The 26577-nt window shown below is 37.6% G+C and overlaps 2 protein-coding genes across 2 annotated transcripts; both read right to left on the minus strand.

Annotated features, from left to right (window-relative positions):
- Positions 1-509: 509 nt before the first annotated feature.
- On the minus strand, positions 510-1076 carry LOC113332892 (protein FAM50A-like). The gene has a single exon (XM_026579393.1). The coding sequence runs from the start codon at positions 1074-1076 to the stop codon at positions 510-512; it is 567 nt and encodes a 188-aa protein (XP_026435178.1).
- Positions 1077-8535: 7459 nt separating this feature from the next.
- LOC113332893 (pentatricopeptide repeat-containing protein At3g62890-like) lies at positions 8536-24282 on the minus strand. Its single transcript, XM_026579394.1, has 3 exons — positions 24103-24282; positions 9665-11745; positions 8536-9028 (listed from the first exon to the last, which is right to left on the minus strand). Exons 1-2 carry the CDS (start codon positions 24280-24282, stop codon positions 9877-9879), a joined length of 2049 nt encoding a protein of 682 aa, XP_026435179.1. The 3' UTR covers positions 8536-9028; positions 9665-9876.
- Positions 24283-26577: the final 2295 nt, after the last annotated feature.

Consider the following 26577-nt stretch of genomic DNA (forward strand, 5'->3'; position numbering starts at 1 on the left):
CCAGACATGATGATGAGAGGTATGATTATGATCAAAATTTCTTCTAATAATGTACAACCGAAGAATATGTGTTGTATAAGTATGAAACCCTAAGTTTTCGAAGTCAAAACTTAAGACGATGGATATTTATCTTCTACGAATGGTCAAATCAGTTGCGGTTTCTACTGAGAGGATCTCAAATGGGATTATGTGATAAACTAGAAGAACGACAATACTGGGGACTAACAGTTCAACTAGTCGATACTTTGACTAAGAACTGGTTTTTTGAAAATCACGTTTCCTTAATTTGCTCGTACAATCATACTTCCGAAGATCACGACTAATTTTCATACACGAGGATATGGATTCGTTCAATTGAAGGCATGAAGAGAACTGGATAGAGAATGTGATAAGGGATTGTTCAACAAATAAATAAATAATATTCTCCAAATATCTCGACGGTCAAACTATTCAATTAAGGAGATAATGTCAACTTCAACATAAAATAAATAATCTCAGAAAATTCGCGACTAATCGTCGGATTCGTCATCACCATCATCATCTTCCGTGGAATCCTCTTCAAGCTCTTCCTCAGAATCACTGCTAGAATCGTCACTGAAGTCCTCTCTTTCATCAGGGTCGCTGTACATTGCATCCCAGTACTCTTCTTTTTTGCGTTCAGCTTCAAGATCAGCCTCAACTAATCGCTCAATCTCCCTGGTGAGACGGTGTAGCTTAATTTTGCGTTCCCTTGGCTTCCATACGGGTTCTTCTTCTCCAACGTCTGAATTCGAGGCTACACCATCAGGACGAGAGCGAAGCTTCTCCTCGACAACTAACCGTCTGCGCTGAATTCGAAGCCTCTTCTCCCGGTACTCAGCTAGAATCTCATCCTCGACTATCCTCTTCGAGAATCTATCACGGGCAGTCTTCAGCTGATCAAGAGACATGTCGTTTATGGCTTCCTTAGCCTTCTTCAATGATTGGTCCATCTTGGCGCGAGATTCTTCTACAGAAATCTTCGTCTCTGAAACCTTGGAATCCTCGTCAGAAGATATAGAGGAATAATCATAATCACTGCTGCTGGAAGTCACCATTATCTGGAACCGAAAGCACACAGTTACAGATATATCGAATTCATAACAAAAAAGGTAATCATTGACTCTTACCTTTTTACAGTTTCACGAACTTAGTGAATAACAATGCAAAACTTCGAAAACTTGCTCGTCCTTTCAAACCTGCAAAGCCGAGCAAAACTCGTCATTTAAAAGTCAACACTTGACTTTTCACGAAACTATGAACAAATCACATAAACTCTTCATGTCAACGTTCCATGATTCTATGCCACAAACACATATCATAAAATCATAAAATACAATTATTTATCCTTAACAATTACTTGAAAATTGTTGTTTGATTTTTTATTAAAAAAAAAACTCAAAAAACTCATGTACGTTTTCAAAAAAAAAAAATTACGCGAGTTAATAACAAAAAACTTATTTTGCTCAAACAAGCATTCGTCTTCGAAACGAGGGTCTTTTCTATTTTTGCAAGGGTCCACATATTCCAAATAAAATTTTGAAAGTTCACAAATAAATTTTGTCATGGACTACAGGTCTTTTCAAAAATTCCTCTAACTCTAAGGATCATTATTTATTACTTCTATTACGAACGAGCCTACGTTCCTAAAAGTATTTGCGAAAGTTCATGCTTTGAAAATAAATTTTGGTTTTCATGAAATCTTATAAATAAAATTTTCTCTACTGCAACTAAATCGTGTCTATTCAAGGATTCATGTATCTTTTTCATGTTAGGGATTATTGCTTGTTTCTTAAACTAACGAACAAACGAGCATACGTTTTCTAAAATAATTTCTTCATGAAACCTACACATGCATGCATACATAATTTTTTTTTTGAACAACTCATGGAAAACTCATGAACTCACAACAAAAACAAAAAAAAAATAATCTGGGCGTACCTGTTGGTGTTGGCCGGAATTTGGCCGGACGGTTGTCGTCGGCGACTGTTTTCCCGGCGTGAAATTTTTCTCCTCCTGCTGCTCGGACGTGCGAGTGTTGAAGAGAGTTGGTCGATCAAATCAAAGAGAATTAAAATTTTTAGGGTTACTTACCTTTTATATCAATTTTATTTCCAAAACCTAATAAAACATGGATTTCCTTTTTGGGCCTTGGGCCCGCGAACGCTAAACCGACCGAAACTGGACTTTTAACCGACCAAATCAGCAGTGCCTCATCTCTCCATGTTCACGAGATGACACTCTATCATACTATCAGGGTCTTCACCTGAACATTTTCTCGTACATGATACCGTTGGAGCAAATCGGGATTCTGAAAATACCTTTGTACAATTGAGTTCAACCACTAATCTCGTCGACTGAAAATCACCATTTAATGCTTACTGCGGAACATGATTGTCCCTCACTAAGCAGGGGACTTAATGTAGATGGTGGATTTTCAACAAAGGTCAAAACCGTAAAATCATGATACTGCATGTTTCTGACACGGCTTTCAGGCATGTGACGATTCATATTTTACGAGCCATGATGAATATGTTTTTCGAAAAGCCTCCACTAGTTGAGCGTTCGATACCTTGCACTTCATCATGACCTCTATGTAGAATAACATAATTGGGTGGTTCTCCATATGATTGAGGACTTAACGCCTTCAGGACGTCGGTGATACTCACTGTTCCCTGACTACATGAGAGAGACCCCCCTCTACATAGAAGAACAATTGGGCGGTTCTCCATAAGATTCAGAGCAATAACGCCTTCAGGACGTCGGTGATACTCATTGTTCCCTGACTTTGTAGAGAGACCGTGTATAGATCCAGGCGGTTCTCCGTAAGATTGAGAGCATTAACGTCTTCAGGACTTCGGCAACACTCGCTGTTTCCTGACTATGCACCTTCAGAACGTGTATGACGCTTTAACTGGCTAATATCCCTTCTGCAATAGATTAATTCTACCATGACATTCACCACTGAATTCCTAGAAGATAATCTATTTTATCTCAATACTCCGATTTCATGATCGAATCCACACTGATCTCATGGAATGGTAATAGATAATCTCATTACTCTGATTTCATGATCGAATCCACGACTGATCTCATGGAATGGTAATAGTTAATTACTCTGATTCTATGGTCGAATCCACGATCCCATAGGATGGTAATGCTCATTTTATTATTCTGAATCCATGGTCGAAGTCACGACTGGTCCTATGGATTGATAATAAACAACTACTCATTTTTATTACTCAGTTTCATGAATCATTCTCCACTGAATTTCATAAATTAGTAATAAATAATCAACAATCGGGCATCTGTAATAAATTAGTAAGCCCCATAAAATGGTGCAAGTGTACTCAAGAATGATGCACGAACGAGCACCCAAATGTATGAACGAGCATTCGAAAATATGGACAAACGATGAAATCCTACACAAAACATGAGAGAGAAAATAATAACATTAAAATAATAAAGAGGCGCCCATGGCCGGTCCCACCGGCTGGACGGCCGTGCCCTAGTTGTGGCCGGTCCCATGCCTCTTCCATTATTTTTCCTTATTTTTTTATTTTCATGAACTCATGAAAAACTCCTTCATTCTAGCAACTTTCCTTGTTTGAGCAAAACTCACGGTTTCTCTATTTTCATAGTTTCATGAAAAATAATAATATAAAATAGGGAAAGGTGTTGCAGGACCGGACAACCTAGCCGTCCAGCCATGCCCTAGCCGTGGCCGGTCCCACACCTTACAATCCCTAATTTTTCATAATTATTATTTCTCTCATCTCATGAAACTCCTCAGTTTGAGCAAAAATCATGGTTTCCTCATATTTTCTCAAATATTGCTCAAACCATGAAAAAGAAAAAAAATCAAATGGTCACATGAATGACTAGGTTACTCACGCCAAATATTAAAATATTATTATTTTAATATTTTCCGAATTTTTGATCAAACGAGCGAAGTTCTACTTGCTCATTCGAGCAAAATCAAGAATTTCAGTCAAAGATCGAACTCTTCTGAAAATCCGAGTTATTGCTCAAACGTACATCAGAAAATGCCGAAACTATCAAGACTGAGACATGTACATTATGGTGACACGGGTATGTTTCCTTGACCGACCAAGGCCGGCCCTAAGGCTTGCAAGGAGCCGGTCCCACACTTTTTCATAATTTTGGCTTAAGTTGCTCAATTGCTCATATTGGGTCCAAACTCTTTCCAACCGACTTGGAATTTGCTCAAACGACCATCTGCTGGTCCCACGACCACCAAGGGCCGGTTTTATGTCCTCTTGGTCGGTCCTCACTTTTCCATAATTAGGTTTTATCACCTAATGCTCAATCGAGCACTATTTCAATAAATGATGAAACTGGCATTTAATCATCATTCTTTCACCAACTGGTCAACTCAGGACCCTGGTGCATGCTCACTTGAGCACTTGGACACCACATGGACGTCCATCATCCCATGTGGTCTGTCCCTCTATCACTCATGAACTGTTTTCAGCAATTCATCAATTGACGAACAATTGATCAAAAATTAGGGTTTCGAACAAACTCTCAACAAATCATCATTCTGAACAAGTTCAAACACTAAATAAATTTATGTTGATCCAGTAAACAACACGCGGATTAATCATATAATATTTGGTAATCTACTAATACTTTAATTAATATTTTGTTGGGTCACGCCACCAATAAATAATTCGTCGAATTGAGCAATACTTTCTCAGTTGCTCGAATATTATCCAACTATCAATATTTAGTAATTTATTCGTCGAATTGAGCAATATTTGATCAATTGCTCGAATATTGATCCATATCAATATCCAGTAATTCGTCGAGCAATGCTCAGTTGCTCGAATTTACAATATTCTATCATTGTTTAACATGTTTCATTGAGCATTCGCTCACTCATGCTCGATTCAACAAAACCTAGACTCATTTTCTAAACACTCAACAACTGACTAATTAAATACATGTCTGTCACACAGACTCCACGATTCGTGAGACCTCAATCACGTCTCATGGGGGATATCAATTAGGGTTTTGGTTCAGTGGCCTATGGCACGTTGATTCATCCACGATGAGAAATGTGATTAAGTCGTGCAACGGTTGAAGGAGTTAGCAAAGTAGTGGGTGGACGATCAACCAAGTCTCCGCACGAGACGGAATTGGTTTTACCATGATCTCCCACTTTCCCACTCTTCCACTCATGAAACCGTCGCACTTACTGGGACCAATGTGTTCGCTATTCTGACAATATAAATAAGTCTCTGGATCCACGATTGAAAACAACAATTTTTTCGAGCAATCACTCTCAAAAATTCCATCAATCGCCCAGAACTTATTCGAACTTCACAGTTCATCAATTTGCAGAAACCTTCAACACATCCACAATCCTTGATCATCATTGATCCTACACAATTCTCAGCTTCCTACTACAGATCAACCCATCTTCCTCTTTGTTACCGAATTGACTCTGGAACGGCCATTGACTTGGTTTAGGACGGAGCCCTACAGATTGATCTATCGAATATAAGCACTCCCTTTGCAGCGCATCTGTGTGAGGTTAAGTAGTTTGCTCGGTTGAGGAGTCTCGTCTGCACGTTTGACTCTCCACTTTCCTAAAAAATCAGCAAATCGTTTTTCCCCATCTACAAGAACGCGTTACCATCGCGAACCTAAGCCTAAAACTTTGGTTAGAAAGAGATTGATAGTATAATGAGCTTATAGGAAAGTCGTTCAAAAATATTGTACTGGGTACTTTGTTAGCTTAATTCAAGGTTTAGGAAGATTATTTTAAGTCGATTAGAGCCGCATTTTAACCCAAGGAAACGTTGCCACAAAGGTAGGGTTAATTAAGCTCCTTAGAGATTATCCTGCTGTTTAAGGGTGAAAACTATTTCTGCCGGTATTGGTAATTTGGGGTGTGTGGATGGGAAATGAATCTAAACCCTAAACAAATGCACTGCACGGGAGTGCTTTTGATTCGAGAAATCAATCTGTACAATTCTGGCCTAAACCAAGAAATGGCCGTTCCAGACTTGCTTCGGTCACAAAGTGAAGGAGATGGGGTTGATCTTAGGGAGGGAAGCGAAGAAGGTGTTGAGATTGTGAAGTGTTGGCTGTGTATGACTTGTATCAGAAAGCTTAACTGGCTTGCAGAGTGTAAGCTATCAGTTCTGGTGTTTGAATACGATTGTATCAACACTAGGTTTTTTGGAAATAGGGAGGAGAACCTATTTATACAAGTCATTGAGTCTAACCCACGTCTCTCATGGGAAGTGGAGGAAGTGGAGTGATGGAGTAGTGGAGTTGTGTGTTAGTGTCACACGACCAGTCTTGCCCACTTCTCCCATCATCACTAACCGTCCATGTCTTCCTGACACGTTCTTGTGATGGCGCGTTACACGCTGCACGCTGTAAACCGTCAGACCAATACCCCAGTATGTATCCCCCAGTCTGTGACATGCTTGATGTCTCGAATGTGTGGATGTGGGACCCACAGAAAGTAGCATGTGATGCTAGATTAAATAACTAAGTTATTTAGGAAGTCGATATTTATGAAATATCGTGTGTATTCTATGCAGGTAATGCATCGAATATATTCAGCTTGGAGGCTATAAAGGCAAGCCCTGATTTGGCCGATCACCCCATGTGGAAGAGTGGTGGACGGTGATCGCGGTGATGCCTCACTGGTTGCCTAACTCCTGTCTTAGGCTGTCCGTCCAAGCTAGCGAAGTTGGACGGACGAGATGACTTGCGACCCACATTTGCGATCGTCAGATTAGGGTTTAGGAGGTGCGCAAGTACCTTCTTTCAGCTTGGTCGAATCCATGCATGGGAGATGTTTTTGGATAGACCGACCGGGCATGCGTGTAGACGGCTTGCCGGTGTACACGTCCGTGCCTCACGGTCCCATGGAGATGTGATCTAAGCCACTCGATTTTTCCGACAAAGTTGAGTGGTCGAGATCGGTTTGCAATTAGAACCGTGCGAACATGCCTAGTTTGGGCGCACAAATCGAGGCATCTAGCCATGGTCGGCCTTGGCCGATTAGTCACGCATGTAGACGGGCCCACGATGATTGTGTTGACATGCTTGGGACCCTTTGAGTCTATATCTACACCCTCCATCTATGCCTGCGAAGATGGATGGTCGCGACTGATTTGCGACACATGTGATATGCCACGAACCCTAATTAGGGTTTCATGTCCACGCTACTTTGGATGGACGAATTGGCAAGCTACGCTCCTCTTTTGGGGAGGCCGACCATGTGGGGTCCACATTGGGCCAGTGGTGAACATGCCAATACCTGCCTGACGACTATGGGTATGATCTAAGCCATCCAAACATGCTGGTGAGATTGGATGGTCGTGATCAATTTAAGACCTTTAGTGAAATTTCCTGCGACCCTTAAAGCATCACGTCGGCCGAACTTTGGGCGAGCGTTTGCTTCTCCCTGGATAGGTCATGAGGTGGTCGATTATGCAGGCGTGAAGGGGCCCGCCGGTGTGCAGGACAACGCTTGTCCAACCGGCCATGGGACGATCTATGCCGTCCAACCATGCCGGTGTAGTTGGACGGCCGCGATCTGTTTGAGACCGACATTGGTAGTCTTGTGCGTACATGTTTTCCAAGCTGCTCCATACCAGCCCAACCATCCTACTCTAGCTGGTGTTCGGTGGTTGTTTGGGAGGCGTGGTATGTATTCGACCGACCAGGGCATAAACGGGCCCGCTGGTGGTCATTAAGATGGTAGCCTGCTCCTGCTGAGGATCGTCTAGGCTGGTTAAATCATGCGGCCAACTTGCGTGGTCGTGATTGTTTCTGAGACTGTTAGTCCAGATTCAAATATGCTCAATCGGGCTAGTATAACACAGCGAGAAATGTATGCTCAATCGGACTAGTATAACACACCGAGAGAGGTGGGCTCAATCAAGCCTTGAGACACTCTCTCGAAAGTATGTTCATGAGGACATCTCACTCTCGAAAGAGTGTTCCTGAATCGATAACTAGTCCCCGGCTAGATGCCTGAAAACTTATGGTGTTTATGCTAAAGATTGAAATTGTAATAGATATTGAAGCTTATTTGGTAATTTCTAATCCTAAGAAAGCCAAAAGGGAGTTGATTCATAAACAGTTGACTAGCAGTTGCGCAAGTAGGATTTACCAGTTGCTTATAAAATGACCTATGAACCCACATATAAATTGTTTTCTACTCTCTTCTTTATATCCAAAAAGCCATAGAAATAGGTTTTGATCAGAGAATATTGAATTTAAGAAAAGTATACTGTATTATATAAGATTGAGCAAATCATTCCCTTTACTAACAAACAAACAAATTTGATCTACAATAACTACCAGAATTTTCAGCTTTCAAAGTTGTGTGTCAAAACTGCAGTCTTTCAAAGTTTTGGAAAGTTCAGTGAATATTAGCAATGAAGGAATGGAACACCTTTTTATGTATTATTATAACCTTAGATCACATCATCACAATACTTCAAAACAAGCAAAGGGCCACTCTAGTCTAGTGATCTAGTGCCTGCGCATATGAGACTTCAAAATTCAATTTTAAATGTGAAGTAGGTCATGAAGATCATTACATAAACACAAGTTGGGCACTTGCTCTTCACATGTTGGCTTTAGCATTTGAAAATTATTATCTGGCTAAAACTTAATTGCATATCAAGTAAAACCCAACCCTGTCTAAGCTCCAATACATTGTCATAGGTATGCACCATTGCTTTTGTACTGTTAATGGAGACCGAGCATGTTCCTGATATTTTGAGTAGACACCCAGAAAAAATTGGCCGGTAGGTGACAAGTTAGGGTAAACAAATTCTACAAATTGCTGAAACTTTGGACAAAATCTGGACAGGTTTCAGGAGCTTTTAATCCATATAAGGTGCAGGTTTTGAAAAGTTCCGCTAGTGCCCATGACATCTTCAAAGTAACTATCAATAATCCAACAGTCTGTTTAAATTTGAAGTTGTGTAGAGAATAAGCATGCAGTGACCTTGCAAAATTAAAGGCAGTATGAGAATAATTTAAAGCCTCTATACGTCACCAAAGACCAGTTTTGAATGTTAAAGCCTACATGTTAGAGTGAAGACTTATGATATGAAGGAAATTTTAATTTCATGGAGTAAACTGAAGAGTTAGGAAACATATATGAGAGCGAATCATAGTAACACAACTTGAGCACTATACGAACCAAAGCATCCGGAGATCAATCTAACTGAAGTAGTATGGATCTAAAAAGGCAAACTGATAGAAAAATTACACTTGAGCGATCTGCGTATCACTCATTCAAATGCCCTACTGTTTGTAAATGCAATATGTATGACTTTCATTTACTTGTTTGTTTCTATAAGTAGACTCTAAGAAAATAATTAGGAAATAGGTGCAAAGAATGACATGAACAGAGCACGTAAGGCCAAGACTGTACGACAAAGATAAACTCTGTTCGTCTTAGCCAAAGATATGAGATGATGACAGTTCAATGATAGCCAGCTAAAATACTTCGATGAAGTGTATATGATGATAGTGGTGAGCCCATGTTTTGTGCAATGCTAAGCCAGTGCAATAGGATGGCGTCAACCGCATTGAGAAATCAAAAACCCAATGAAGACAGAGGTGGGTAGGTGATTACCTGTTGTTGTGCTTGGAGGAGGATGCTGTCCATATGATGATGAAGATAAGTTGCCAGTTCTTTCTGATAGGTAACACAAGTTTAACTTAAAGTTGAACACTTCAACAGCAGGAGACCATAATATCCTATAAATGCCTATACTCCATCTCAAATAGTCAAACCCAAGAAATAAGTGTTAAAACTAAAATTGAATCCATTTTACAACAGATTCATTACCAATAGTCATGGCAAGAACAATTACCCACTTTAAAATGATGAAATCGGCTTCCATCCCTTACAATAATCTCCCGCTCAAAAACCTTCGAGATCATCTTGCAAACCAAATGACAATCCTCACAAACTCTCAAGTTTTTCACAATTCGAATACAATCACCAACTTGTGTTACCAACAAACCAAAAGCAATAGCTAACCTCTCACTGTGCACTCTAATTGCATTCTCTTTCTCCTCCTTTCCTATATCATGTAAAACAGGTGAAACATCTGGGGAGTATCCGGCTTCTGCCAGATGCCTATCAATCACATTGAGCATTTTGTATATCTCCAAAGAGTGTTTATGCTCTCTATCCCCTACGATAAACCGATGAACCTCTCCCTGTGCTTCAATCAAGCTCCATCCAGCAATTTTATTATTTCCTCGATCAACCATTAGTCTTCTTACTCTGACCACATCTTCCCATTTTCTAGCTTTCGCATAAATATTGGCAAGCAATACATAATGGCCGTCATGTTTAGGATCCATTTCAATTAGTTTCCTGCCGAGTTTTTCACCTAATTCAACTTGCCCATGAACCTTACATGCCCCTAATAATGTTCCCCACAATACGGGATCTGGTTGAATTGTCATATTCTCGACCAATTGCAAAGCTTCTTCCACAAATCCAGCTCTGCCCAAGAGATCAACAATGCACCCATAATGCTCCATCTCCGGCTCAATCCCATAAACCTCTGTCATCAACTTGAAATATCGCCGGCCTTCATTGACAAGACCTGCTCGACCGCAGGCGTTCAATACCCCGACAAAGGTCACATTAATTGGTCTCCGCCCTTCTTTCGTGAACCTTTCAAAAAGTTCAAGAGCTTCCTTTCCTAGGCCATGAGTTGCTAAACCGCAAATCATGACATTCCAAGACCAAACATCTCTTCGACGCATTTCATCAAAAAGTTGCCTTGACATCTCAATACAACCACATTTTGCATACATATCGATAAGAGCAGTTTTTAGTGGAACAGTCATTCGACGGTTGGACGCTTTTATAGTGGAATGAACTAGTTTCCCATGCTGAAGCAAAGCCATTTGAGCTGAAGCCGAGAGAACAGTAACAAAAATTGCCTCATTTGGAATTAGTCCTTTCTCTTTCATTTCTCTAAAACAGTCCAACCCCTTTTCTAATTTCCCTCCTTGAACATAACCCACAATCAATGTACTCCAAGAAATCACATCTTTCTCAGGCATTTCATCAAACAACTGTTCCGAGGTATCTAACTGCTCATCTCTAGCATAACTAGCTAAAATTGCATTCCAAGTAACAGTATCACTACACTGAGGATTTTCATCAAACACTTGACGGGAACTTTGTATTTGACCACACATACTATAAAAATTGATTAAAGAGTTTTTGATGTAAACATCTTTAGTAAACCCGAGTTTAACAATATGATTATGAATCTGGAGTCCTTCACGAGTACCTAAAAGCTTACTGCAAGCTTGAAGAACAAATGGAAAAGTATAATTATTAGGCTGACAGTAAACATTCTGATGCATGGATTTATACAGTAGAAAGGAATTTTGAGGAGTTTGGGATTTAGCCAAACATCTAATCATACTATTTGAAGCGAAAATGTTTGGGTTTTCGAAACGTTGAAATATCGAGAGTGAATATTGTGAGGTTGATGGCGATGAATCTGGTGGAGAGATAGCTAATGCGGAGAGAAGGTGAGCCATGATTGTGTTGTTGGTGGAGAGACCCACTGCTATGATTAGACCATGAGCTTGCTTGATATGGTGGATGGATGGACATGGCGGGAGATGAGAGAGTGGGGAGTAGAAGGTAGCCGTTGGGGACTTTGATAAATTTGACTTCTACTAGTTTCAGAGAGAGAGAGTAGAGTTCAGGGTTTAGACAGAGAGAAATAGTTGAAGTATAAATTGAAATGAGCAGCGGACCAGATCAATTGTTCCCATGACTCATATCCACATTCATTTTGCAATCTGCCGGACCACAACCCTCCATCCCGTGGCTTGGATCAGGCGGATTGAGCAACAGGTAAGAAAAACTGCCAAGAAGCTATTTACACAGATCCATTGATGACTCAGTGACGGATCCCGGATCAGCAAGTTAATAATGAAAGGCAATTACCTTACGGCCTTGCACATCCCTAGTCACTACAGCCGGCACATATACTTTTACATTTGGGGTATAAGCCAAGCCTGCTCACTTTAGGTATGCCATCTTAGGTACCATTGCAGAAGTCAAGTTAAGGTGCCAACTGGCAAGGTTCAATGCCATGACTCGACTCTTTTCTACTGTTGGATCCCATCTACGCCTAGGGGAATTTTCCAACTATTGAGGTGGTCGAGAGCATCCCATTTATCTTATAGTTGTGATTTCTACGAACTTGGCACCTCAATGGCATCTCCATCAAACTCACCTCTTTCGGCCATGCCAAATTTACATAATGTTTTGGGTTATTTAAATTAAAAAGATTACGTGTTCAAATATTAGTCTAGCACGATTTTTTACCCCAAAAATAATGAATGAAAAAAGAAATAAATTTACTTTATGTTATGAAACTGGAAAGACTTGGTGACCAAGATATATAGACCCTAATTAATGTTAGACATAAGGACATCTTAGTAATTAGACTTTGGGTTTATAACACTCCTCTGATGACCACTATGGCTAAGTCACTGCAAATGTACCAGGAAAACTCAAAAGAGAAAAATGTTAAATTGGATAAGCATGTAAAGACTCGAACGGTGTTGAGCATGCATATGTTGTCTCGTTAAAACCTTGAAAAGGAAAACCCAAGGGGACGAAACATGGACGAAGGAAAAAGAGTACAACGTGATAATCCCAGTAAATACACCTTTAATGATGGCGCTCCCCCTGATGAGTAATTCAATTTGTTAGAGCATTGCTCGGTTGAACCCACCAAGCATTGGTATGTTAAGTTTGGTTGTCATATTATCTTAGCTCCAAAACTCAAAGCTGCTTGATTAGGTTACTATAATCAACTTCGTTAGGTTAGACTAGGAACATTAGAAATGTTGAGACAAACTCGTGTTACTCTGAAGAATCTGAAGACCTATCGACATCAACGTACACATAATCCTTCTGTTCGACGTTAGTAACTTGACTTGTTTCCGTTTCTATCTTTGTTTCTTTCAAATCTTTTATATAAACATAACATACAAAGTTATTATATTTATATATATCTAATATCGATGACTTGATCATTCTATTATGATCAAAGTGTCAAGGAAGTATATACTATGTTAGAGCATTGCTCGTTCGAACTCGCATGCGTTGCTATCTCAAGCATGTTTGTCAATGTTAGTGATCAAAACTATAAGTCTTGATTTCTAGTCTATATACCTAAAGGTCTCAGACTAGGATAGAAAGTGTAGTTGAGCTCAAGACTCTATGGAAATCATCATACAAGACGAAGGACTACTCAAGGAACTGGTGGATCTTCATCGACTAAAAGGTATGTGGAGACTTGAACTTATCTGTCATTCAAAAGTCTATCTACTCTATCTCCTATTCTTGAGACAAAAGTCGTTTTGATATATAGACTTTCATTATACACATTTGCTATTTCGAGCCGAGTGTAACTCGCCTATCTATTTCTCGAAATATGTGTTGGTAAGCTTTCGCTTTAGCCAAATTCATCTTTACCTAGTGACGAATGTCATGTTATGTTTCAATCACTTTGGAAATTGGTCTGACGAAAAATGGTATGTGAATAACGGCTATATAACGTTCTCTGAGAATGTTTTAATGATTGAAATGAGAGTTTAGATTACATAACCATTGGTAGGATATAAGCATTGTTGTGGAAACACATATATGTATAAGTCCTTATTCCTTGAACCAAAGTTTGCGAACTTTGTTGATCAAGAGAAACAGAATGTGGCGTGAGACAAGTCCGCGAACTCAGTCCGCGAACTGGCGGAAGTTCTCGACCCGAGAATTTCTGCTGAAGTTTGTGAACTCCTTCTATGAGCTTAAGTTCGCGAACCCAGTCCGCGAACTTGAGCAGGTTATATCTAAAATCGGTTGTTCTTGAACTCATGTTTATATAAACTAAGGAATGCTTTTGCAAACCGTGGCTATAAAGTTCATGAACCGATTCGAGTGAATCAAACCGTTTTTGCTTCGATTGTGTCTTGTGTAGTTACATAAGATCTAAGCAATTGAACAACTCTCTAACTAGTTCATTTGAGTCATTTGAACTAGTTATGGTGAAGAAGAATATGGTGGTACAACACGGTATCAACACAAACTAAGAAACCATTCTTATTTTCCTCGTGCATACTCTTCGAAAATCCAGCTATAATTACAAACGTATAATGAGTGAGCTTGCACCGGACAACAACATAATAGAATCACATTTCTAGGAATGACGCATGGGAGATCTTGATTCCACCTGGTAGCACCCTTATTACAACACACTCGAAGGCATACAAAATGCTAATTCTAACCGTTTATATTTATTAATAAAACACCAATAATCCTTGTATCGGACAACGAGGTTATAAAATAAAATGTATGAATGGGTGTTACACCAAAACTCTTGTGCTAAAGCATGATCTACTAGATCAATTTGATTTGCTCGTAAGGAAATTCATGTGTCCTGTCCACTAATGAATGTTGATTATCCACTACAACTGTTCATACTAAAACCCTCTTAAAAGATAGCTTCTTAATTTTGGAATTGGTTAGAATGGATTTCTAGCTCATAACCTTGCATAAAATGTGTTAGTAAACTACTGTATCATGTTGACGGGATTAATCGACCAACCAAATCAAGCAGTTGCAATCAAATTAAAAGATTTGGTATAACAAAAGTATTACATGAAGATATTCATGCACAATGACAGTATTAACTTGAGCCAACAACAATAACTAAGAACCAACTATTGACGTCACCAATTCAACTAACCATTTCCATACCGGCAACTTAAATTAGAAGTACATATTAATATACCATAGCCAACAAGACCAGTATACATCAAACGAGTACATTTATAGATTATGTATAAGAACCAAGAAAAGTATCACAATAGCAAGTCTAAAGTATTGTATGGAGGGACTGAAACATTTAGCTACAGTAGTGTTTAAATGAAACTGAATTCCTACTAGTAAAACTGTAGAAAAATCCTATATTTGGGTACTTATCACAATCCATTTGTTTTGAAACTTTTACAAATTAAACATCATAAAAATGGGTTGCTCATATCAAAAAATTAGAGAAATCCAAGTAGTCTAAGTACCTCATTCGAATATCACAAACTCTGTCGCGTTGTATAAATTCTGCAGTATGGATCCCTGTAATACAACAGTTTCACCCACTTTCCCAAGTCCAATCATCCTGAAATTTTAGTCAAACTTTCCTTACATATCAAAGAATAACATATCCAAAAATCACTGCGTTCTAACGGTTAGATTTGGATTCATAGTTCCGGCAGTGCACATATTCTAGATATCAAAAGAAACAGATTTGTAGTTGGTGTCAAAGTTTCATCATCTAGACTAAGTTTCCAGCAGTTATAACATTGAAACTCCAGTACCAACAACCCTAAATGATGGAGTAAGAATAATTTGTATTCTATGATGCTTCACTCATTCATAGATCATAATAGTAATAGATAGCTACCATCAGCAGCTTCGAACAATTAACTTTATCTTGAACTTCCGAATCATAGATTCAAAAAAATACATAATTATATCACCAACAAATTGGTTTCGTCGGAAAAAATTAGATGAAGCATTTATCTCAAACATCATCTCCTGTAAGTGCTTGATCCAAAATTATCATTAAACACAATAAATGAATCAAACTGAAACAATCATGACTTCAAATTCAAATCTAAAATTCGTTGGAATATAAAATCAATTGAACCCAAAAATCCAAAATTGGGTCCAAACCATCACTAAAACATAAACCCAATGACAGATTCAACATAAGTGAAAATTTTATCTCAATTGAAAATAAAAAATCAAACATATAGACTCAACAGCAACTCATATAAAATTATAATTTAACAACCACTCGTATGAAATCAAGTAGAAAATAAGTACCCAAATCTTGGTTTGTGGTTGTACAACCACTATTGAAGAAGTGAATCAATGGACGAAGAGATGGGCACCAAAATTCCCAATTCGCCAAACAATAATTAAATTTTTTGTTGGTTTGTTGTTATTTTACTGACATCCAATTCCTCTTTTTCTTCTTCTATTTCTAAGTGATTTGAAACCCTAAGTTCTACAGTGAAATGGTGTTGACGGAGGAACAAATAAACCCTAAATTCTCAATGTAAATTTACAAAGATAAGGATGAGGTGTTGGTGGTCTTGGTTTTGTTGGGGGGGGGGGGGGGGGGGGGGGGAGATGGTGTTGACGGAGGACTAGGAAATGGTCGTCGATTTGGTGGTGGTGCGGAACGAGGAAGAAGAGGTTCTCCTTATGGTGGTGGTCGGACAAGACGAGTCGGTGGAGAAAAGAAATGAAATAAGAGTCGGACGTGACGATAAAAAAGAAGAGGAGATAAGTCTCGTATACAAAGAAGCAACAAAATGTGAGGGTAGGTTAGGTATATTTTAAAAATAAAATGGATCTAATTTATCTATTTTAAAGTATTTGGGGTTTTTGTATCACTTTTCGTGAAAAATTGAGTTCTTATAATTCTCAACATATGGTTGGAATTTTTGTCAATAATATATGGTCATCTTGGTGTTTTATAACTAGTTATTAATGCGACCATATACTCATCTATGACTATACGGGTGGTGGGTTTAGATTAAAACCCACGATCAAAAGGTGTCTTATTACTACAGATGATCGGTTTAGGTTTAAACCCATGGCCAAATGGTGCACTATGGCTACAAGGTAAAATGATACCATAGACTTAATTTTTGACATATAAATCTAAAGTTCATTCTATTTTCCATCATTATTTGCATAATGACATGATAGACTTAGCTTTTGACATGTATGGGACAATCATAGTTCACGGACGTAAACACACATATCTCATAACATTATTTGCGATATATGAAATCAATAAAGATTAATACTGCAAAATCATCTTCCAAATAACTTAGAATTTAAATAAATAAATCTAAAAACATTGCAAAATGAGAATCGTTGGTAATAGCTATGTGTAGTCACAATATATGTTATTCCAAACCCTAGTTATCCTTCTTAAAACACAAGTATAAATTCTCATTAGAAGTTTCCTTAAAAAAAAGACTCCTAAGAAGAACAAAACTGAAGGACTTTAAACATAATAAGAAACCAGAGATCGAACATAAACAAGATCATCAGTTGCTTTCTTCAGTTCGGTTTTCAGAAAAATTCAAGATTCTTTGTTGCAATTTCAAGTTGTTCACGTACAACCCCAAAATCTCGAAGAACATTTCCCACCAATTGAGATGACATCTGAACCAGAAGTTTGTTTTCATGATCAACTGCATGATAGCAGTTTATGATAACAGGGTTCTCATGAAACTCGAGAACATTGCCTTCTCCAACTCTGTCTTCCTTTTTGCATCCATCCATTGTACACAACATAATATCTCAAGAGAAATTTTGAAGTTACGGAACGAGTATATATCATAAGAAGGAACCCGTGATATATATATATATATATATATATATATATATATATATATACTAGGCCTACGACGGGGCTCAACCTTTTTCGAATTTTATTTGTTGTTTAGTCGGTCGACAAGTATCTTGCCACAAAATTTTAGCCTACATGAAATGGTCGAGAGTGTGTTTACTTGGATGGATCGTAGCAGTCGGGTCCTACGACACCGACCATTAGGGACGTGCCTAGTATTTAGTCAGTCGTGTCATAGTATAGTTTGTTAGATCATAGTACTTGGGCCTGTCGCGGGATTGAGTACATCGGTTGGCTGGGGCCAACGAACACGATGTTTAGTTAGTTGTGTCATATCCGTAGACGCCGTAAGAACCTGATTTTGGGAGTTTCTTTTTATGTTGTTTAGTAGTCTGGTTTTTATCCTCATAAAATATTTTAGTCCACATGTAAGTAGTCAGGTTATGATCTGGTGTTTATAATTATCCAGGTCATAGTAGTCGAGACGTATGGATCATGTCATTAAAACTGGCTAGTTCTTAGCTGGGCCTGAGGATATGGTGTTTTACCCGACCGTGCAAGTAGTCAGGTTATGATATTGTGTTTAGTTAGCTGGGTTTTTAGTTCATATGGTAATAGACATGTTATGTTATCGTGTTTAGTTATCCGGGTCATAGTAGTCGAGACGTGTGGATCATGCCATTAAAAACTGCCTAGTTCTTAGCTAAGGCCTGAGATTCTGGTTATTATCTGGTAAAGCCTAGTCGTGGATTAGAAAATATAAAGTTTAACGTATTGCTTACCAACAGAAGAAAAAAAAAGTCCAACCAATTTTCCATATTAGAATTGGCTACGCTTTGGTTGAGATATAGAGGTCGAGTATACTGATCCCTGGCTCGACCTCTGTCCATTAGAAGAAGAAAAAACAGAATTGAATAGAAGAGAGACTAAGGCCGATTTAAAACCACATTTTGTTCGTCGGTATAAAAATAAGGATATTTCCGTCATTCGGGCTAATATTTTCTTTATTCAAGATTTCCAAAAATAATTTCTACTATCACGATCTTTCCCGAATTCTTAGAAATGAATTTTACAGTAACATCTCTATATACACAGTGGAGAGGTCGATTATCCTGTCAAATGAAGCTTTCAATTTATTTACTTACATCATCTTTCTCATCTCCCTCATTCTCTTTTATAATTTTCTCCAAATCTGAAACCTCCACATTTTTTTACATGCAAAACCAAAATCATTTTCTTCTCAATTTGTCAGAAAAATTAATCACCCATATTGCATGTTAGATATTTGGAATTAAGCTTTACCCTATTGAATATAGGAATTCTATCAACTACTTGTTTGTCAGGTGTGTCGATTTTTGATATTGGTCAATTTTTTTGTTTTTTAAATTTTTATTAATTCATTATATGAATCAACAAATTTGACCTAGATTAATGCATTTCTAACATTTGCATGAAGAAAATCTTCAGAGAATATTAAATGCAGTTTGAGGTTGTTTAAATTGAGTTTTTATACTTTTATAGGTGGTGTGATTTTTAAGTTTATCTTCATGTATGGTATCTGAACATTTGGCTAGTATATTGGATGTTGGTTGACAGGTAGTGCGGTTTCATCATTTTAATTAGCTCAAAACAACAGTTCATACAGTTAATTGGTCGATCTAGATTATTAATTTTATGGTCGAAATGTCGACATTGGTGTTGATTGTTGGGATTATTTGTTGAGATCAAATGGGTACCGTGTACCAAATTTATGTTACATTTTTTGTGCTATGGAGCGGTTAGAATTGGGGGACCATGGAGATATACACCTTACTTCCTATCTACCATTCATTTCGCTGTTACGAATCATATATAGTATCTTGAAGATACTAACACAATGCAAATGTGAAAATGACTTGAGTTTTGACGCCAGTAAATGTTAGATAACTATCTAATCCAAATGCAGATGCATATTTAACATTTGCATTATGAAAACCTTCGGAGGATTCTAAGTGAAGTCTATGAGTATTCAACTTGCGTGGGTGGTGTGATTTTAAGTTTATGTTTCTGTATCCCTGGCTCATTTGGGTTGCTGGACATCTGTAGTTAAATTTAGTTTTCTAAATTCTTTTGATTTTGTCATCTCACTCAAAAAGTTCCTTTAACGGTTGAGGAGGTTCAAGGAGCGGTGGTAGATTAACTTTTCTCTTGTGGCATCATTTACTGACTTCGGGATTCCTGAGCGATGGAGCAGATGTTTTACCATAACAAGGGGTAAGTCCATTTTACCAGCGTAATTTTTTCCAGACACAACCCAACCTGTACGTTTATTCCTACAGTTGTGCATATATTTCCAACATTTAGATGTACGTTATTTTTGAAAAAGCGCGGGTCTAACAACATCACCCAATATTTCGCTTAGCAATCTGTATGGACCAACTCCGAAATACTTTCTAGAGAATCAACTAGACAGTCAGACTCAATCTAAGTAGAAGTATCTCAAGGAGTTAATATCTCTCTCTTGTTTTGATTTACTCAAGCTAAAAGAAATCAGCGATTCAATAATCAAACACAAGGAATAACTTGGACGGTACCAAAGACCAATGTCCAAGGATCAATCAATGACAATTAAACAACCAAAGGTTGGATTATACCAATTGATGATCACAATGCACAACCTGTATTATTTCAATTATAAAGATAAACAATATAATGCGGAAAATAAAATAACACAGACACCAGAAATTTTGTTAACGAGGAAACCGAAAATGCAGAAAAACCCAGGGACCTAGTCCAGATTGAATACACACTGTATTAAGACGCTACAAACACTATCCTACTCCAAGCTAACTTCGGACTGGACTGTAGTTGAACCCCAATCAGTCTCCCAATGATCCAAGATACAGTTGCACTCCCTACGCCTATGATCCCAGCATGATACTGCACACTTGATTACCTTAGTTGATCTCACCCACAACTAAGAGGTGCTACGACCCAAAATCGCAGGCTTTAACAATAAACAAATCTGTCTCACACAGACAAGTCTATCAAAGGATCAATCTGTCTCCCACAGAAAAACCCTAAAGTTTTTGTTCCGTCTTTTGATATATAATTAAGGCGAACAGAAACCAATTGATAATCCGGTCTTATATTCCCGAAGAACAACCTAAATTAAACAATCACCTCACAATAATCTTAATCGTATGGTAGCAAAACAAGATGTTGAGGAATCACAAACAATGAGACGAAGATGTTTGTGATTACTTTTTATACCTATCGGAGATATCAATCTCAAGCCAATCAATCTGATTGTACTTGTACGATAGAATATGCAAGATCAGATCACACAACTACGATAAAAGTAGTATCGGTCTGGCTTCACAATCCCAATGAAGTCTTCAAGTCGTTAACCTGGTTTTAGAAGAAGAAAACCAAAGGTTAAAGGAGAAACGACTCTAGCACACAAACTAGTATCACATGTAAGGTGTGGGGATTAGTTTTGCACAATAATAGATATCTCCTTTATATAGTCTTTCAAATCAGGGTTTTTCCTTGGTTACAAAGCAATCAATATCCACCGTTAGATGAAAACCTGATTTAGATTCAAGCTAATATTTCTCAACCGTTAGATCGAAAACTTAGATTGTTACACACAATTGATATGCACGTTTCTAGGTTTGTTAACCGTACCCAAACGTATGCACTTGTTGGTTCAACAATAGTTAACCAAAGGTTAGCCATATGAGCATTTCATATCAACCATGTTCTTCTTCACAATAACTAGTTCAAATGACTCAAATGAACTAGTTAGAGAGTTGTTCAATTGCAAAGAAATCTTATGTAACTACACAAGACACAATTGAAGCAAAGATGATTTGATTCACTTGAATCAGTTCATGAACTTTATAGCCACGGTTTGCATACTGCATTCCTTAGTCTTTATAAGTTTAAGTTCAGAAATCATCTTCAGATATATAACCTTCTTATGTTCGCAGACTAGGTTCGCGGACTTAAGCAACCAGGCAGAGTTCACAAACTCCAGCAGAAAATCTCGGCAGAGACTTTCCGCCGGTTCGCGGACGCAGCTAGCTTGTCAACTCCAGCAGAATTTCTCGGGATGAGAAGTTCGGCAGTTCGCAGACTGGGTTCGCGGACTTGGCTCACGGTTTCTCTTGATCAACAAAGTTCGCAAACTTTGGTTCAAGGAATAAGACTTATGCACATATGTGTTTCCACAAAAATACTAATGTCCATAATTTGTAATCTAAACTCTCATTCCAATCATTAAAATATTCTTAGAGGACTTTATACAGTTGTTACACCATTTCTCGTCAAAGAAATTTTCAAGACGATTGAAACATACTAGGTAAAGATAAACTTGGTCGAAGCGAAAATCTTACCAACACATATTTCGAGATATAGATAGGCAAGGTAAACTCAGCTCGAAATACCAAGTATGTATAATCTAAGTCTATATGTAGCATACGACTTTTTGTCTCAAGAAGTATTAGATAGAATAGATAGACTTTTGAGTGACAGATAAGTTCAAGTCTTCACATACCTTTTTGTCGAGAAGTTCCACCGGTTCCTTGAGTATTTCTTTTACTTGTATGATGAATCGCCATGAAGTCCTTGAGCTCAACTACACTTTCTATCCTAGTCCGAGACTTAGCTATAGTAGACTAGAAATCAAGACTTATAGTTTTGATCACTAACATTGACAAACATGCTTGAGATAGCAACGCATGCGAGGTCGACCGAGCAGTGCTCTAACAATCTCCTCCTTTGTCAATTTTAGTGACAAAGATACCAATACATATGGAATACAAAAAGATAAAGAAAATTTAATGGCTCCTATTCCACATGTCTAATTCTTCAACATTCCTCGAAATCTTCGTCATTTCCAAGTACTCCAATGATCCCAAAGGTTGTAAGTTTAGCATCACCGTTGTTGAAGATCCGTAGCTATAACAATTAGAAAGCATCGGTCTCGATCATTGTTATACAGTGTCATAGTATTATTACACAGTGTCAAAGTCCAATTGTATCACAACTTCAAAAATAATACTATGGTGATATGTATCACTCCCCCTTAGTCAATACTCCATCTCACATGGAAACCACTCCCCCTTACACAATGATCCGAAAACCATATGTATTTGTAGTGTGAACTACACATTAATTCTCCCCCTTTTTGTCAATAAAATTGACAAAGGTACAAGAACGAGATCATAATTGAATTTCCTTAAGAGACATTTCATGACTAAAAATAAAAAATACACATCAACTTATTTAGATGCAATCATATAGCCGAAGCTAATAGCATTCATCAAGGAGTTTAAAGATACAAGATAACCCCTCTAAAATTCCACAGCTGCACACCCCACAAGATATTACCATTGAGCACAAGTTCAAAAGAACTCTCCCCCATTTGATGTCATTCCCGAAAGAACAACAAGAGCGACCTTAATTTCGAAAGAAAAGAATGATTTTTATTGGACACCAAAAACCATAGGAATGATTTTCTATATCCAAAAACTCAACCAAATTAATCACAAGTAAACCCATGATTAATTTAATCGGAATACGCAACCAAAATAAACACAAAAAGTGATCAATTTAATTGATTATGCTCGACATAAGTAAATTTACGGAACATACGACTAATTTAACCATTAGAAAACGATTAGCATAGCCGTTCATATACTCAACATAAGAGGGATCTTACGGAGTCATAACTAAATAACCAAACAAGATGATTAATTTAGTTCACGGTGCTCAACATATAACATCTTACGGAACAACCAACAAAGTCAATTAAAGAATAACCGACTTAGTTGTATCGTGCTCAACATAAGACACATTAAGGAGCCTCACGGTAATACAAAAAGAATGGATCAATGAAGATCAATACCGTGGAATACACAAGGATTCATTCTATCTTCAACCATTATATGCATAACAATCATTAATAGACATAATCCTTACACACAAAAGATTTTAACCTATCTTCCATCAAAGAATTGATAATATAGGCTTAACTTTTGTATTTGTCAAAAGTCTATTCATCCTTAAATCAATACATGAATACCGATCATGAACGACTTTACTTTTGAAAATATATGGGACAACACAAGTTCACGGGCGTAAACGCCAATCATCCCATAACAAATTGCAATATGACAAATCATAAAGATTAAATACTGCAAACCATCATCCTCCAAATATTTTTAGAATTTTTTAAACCAAAACCTAAAAAATAAACACAAGAAGATGAAGAATACTAGCTATGTGTAGTCACAATCATTACTATTCAAGGCACTAGTTATTCTTCCAACTAAATCAAAAAGAAGACACACTAGGCAACATGAAGCTTTCCCAAGACAACTTCAGAGAAATCCTTCTCATTGTTGAAAAACCCATTGATAATGGGATCATTCAATTCCTCCAACTCTTTGGAGATAACTGTCAACTTACTGAGTTCACTTTTCAGTTTACGTATGGTATTTGTTGTTAGGGATAACATCCGTTCATAGTGAATTAGTTCTTCCAAAGACAAAGCGATTTTAGATTTTAAATCGTTTCTTTTGCTGATGAATTCTTTTACCAGGTTCCTGAAGTTAACATCACTTTGATAAAAGGACAAGAACCAGTTTGAGGAAGAGCCTTTACCATTAATTGCAGCCTTCACTTTCTTCACCCTTATGGAGGAAATTCCTGTACATCGACGTACGTTAGCTGCTTTAACTGCATCCTTGCTTGTTGATCCTCTAGTCACAGGTGCCATGAACCCGTATCTTCCTTGGGAATGAAAAGAATACAACAAATAAACAACTCGTGAACGACTAAAACCCTAGAAGAACAGGTCTTCTGCAGTTTAAAGAACCAATATTTATATTGTTAGAGGGAAACTTTCTTAACAAAAATAAGTACAATACTTGAGCCTCAAAAACGCAAAACCCCACTTTCTCAAGTTAAATATGAGGATGTGAACGTCTCTGAAGTTAAATAGAGACATTGTGAGCCAAAGGCTCCCCTTATTTATCTCATTGTGAGTTTTCAAGGTTTGTTGTGTGAGCAGAAATCCCTCTCCTTTTGATTCTGAAAATACTCGTCTCATAGAACTTATGATGGTTATCTATTCTAAGCATCTTGTTCTTAAGAAAACAAGCACGGTCTAACAAAAGTCATGTGGTCTCAGGGAATCCCATAGAAACAAGGGTTTCGTCAAACTCAAATCTTTCACTCCGTGAATATCCTTGAGTGACTAGTCTAGTATTGTTTCTGACAGATGTGCCTACTTGATATGATATTTTTCAATGATGTTGTAGTAAAAAGTTCGTTGAGACTTGTGAAAGCAAATTTTAGACTTAATTTTAAATTAAAAATATAGCAAACTTAAATAAAAGTGATATGAAGAATATGGAGAATACTAGGGCTATGGATTCCACTAATTACTAATATCAAAGTGATTTATATTCTCTAATTATAATCATGCAAATCCTTCATTCAAATTGATTCTTAATATTGCAAAAGTTGATTTTTTTTAGAAATAACAATTGTAGATCGAAAGTATGGGACATCAAAACCCTAAGATAGCATGCTCTATCAATTGAAATAACAATTGTTTAACAAAAACCATTTTATCTATTTATTTATCAAGGAAAATAATCATATAATAATTGCGCAAATTAAATAAAATAGAGATTACCACTTTTCATTGGAGAAATAGCTTCCCCCGTCGCCCCATAGGATGGGTTTAGCTCATCATCTTGGAAACACGCTCAAAATTCATTTTTATTGCTCAAAGGAGGTGTACAAATGATGAAATGGAGAAAAACTATTAACAACAGGGTTTGTAACAGTTATATTTCTTACAAACCGAACTGTTACAAAGTACGATATAAATGAACTGTTGTTGTCACTGTAGCAAATACGACTGTCCTTTGTGCGTCTTATGTTCTTCACGGCAGCAGAAAATGGCGATTCTCTGCAGCTTGATTTTCTGACCCTGTAATGCTCTAAAATCTCCCTAATCACTCCGTAACCATTCTATGTGATGCTAGCAACCTATATATACCCACACAGGCCTTCGAATATCACCTCATTACTCCAAATAATCTTCATAACTCCGGCAGTAAAGAAATATATTCTCGAAATATTTTCTTTCCCTTCTCGTATTCTGAAGCTGTCAAACTCTGCACATTTGTCTCATCCACGTTCCTATTTGCAGTATATTCACTCCAATATAATTCCACATGATGTTCTAAACACAGCATCCACATGCCAACAACCGTGATCCTGTGTTATTATGCTTTTCATTCTTTTCGTGTGTTTGCACGTACCATTCCTTGTTTATCTCACTGCGTGTATCGAATCTATCAATCACTATAGAATACAATCCCATGATCTCCAAACCATCACGTATCTTGCAAAAATAACACCAACAGAATCTCAAAATATCTTCGGCCCCTGTTTTTTTCCAATCGGAGAGTCAATCTATCTTTAACGAATCTAATCCCATTACAAAGCCTGTATTGGTAAAACAGGGTGTTATCAAACCATCTGCACGTGCAAACTCGAGTAAATGTCGTCCAAATACAGATTGTTAGATCTTTTCGTGTTTGCCTGTTCAGATACCAATTGAAAAGGCGAGGGTACCCAAATATACCTCAAGCAAAAACTTTTCCTACCTATAAGTCCTTTCTCCGAAAGTGATTGTCTATGGACTGAGTCGAAAAAATACAACTAATCGGTTCACACTTCGTATGATCGTCTATGGATACGAGATCGAGACAATACAACAACGAAGTGTGTTTCCTTGATACAAAGGTTCGGACTTAACCAAACACAATAGGATTGCTTATCAAGTAAATAGGAATTGACGTTTGTGTAATTTACTTTAATTATAATAAGACAATTATAATGCGGAAAATAAAAGTAAATGACACAACAAGATTTTGTTAACGAGGAAACCGCAAATGCAGAAAAACCCCGGGACCTAGTCCAGAATTGAATACTCTCAGGATTAAGCCGCTACACAAAATTACACTTAACTTCGTATAGTTGAGACCAAGTAACT

The sequence above is a fragment of the Papaver somniferum genome, unplaced genomic scaffold, assembly GCF_003573695.1.
Source record: "Papaver somniferum cultivar HN1 unplaced genomic scaffold, ASM357369v1 unplaced-scaffold_132, whole genome shotgun sequence".
NCBI classification, from domain to species: domain Eukaryota; kingdom Viridiplantae; phylum Streptophyta; class Magnoliopsida; order Ranunculales; family Papaveraceae; genus Papaver; species Papaver somniferum.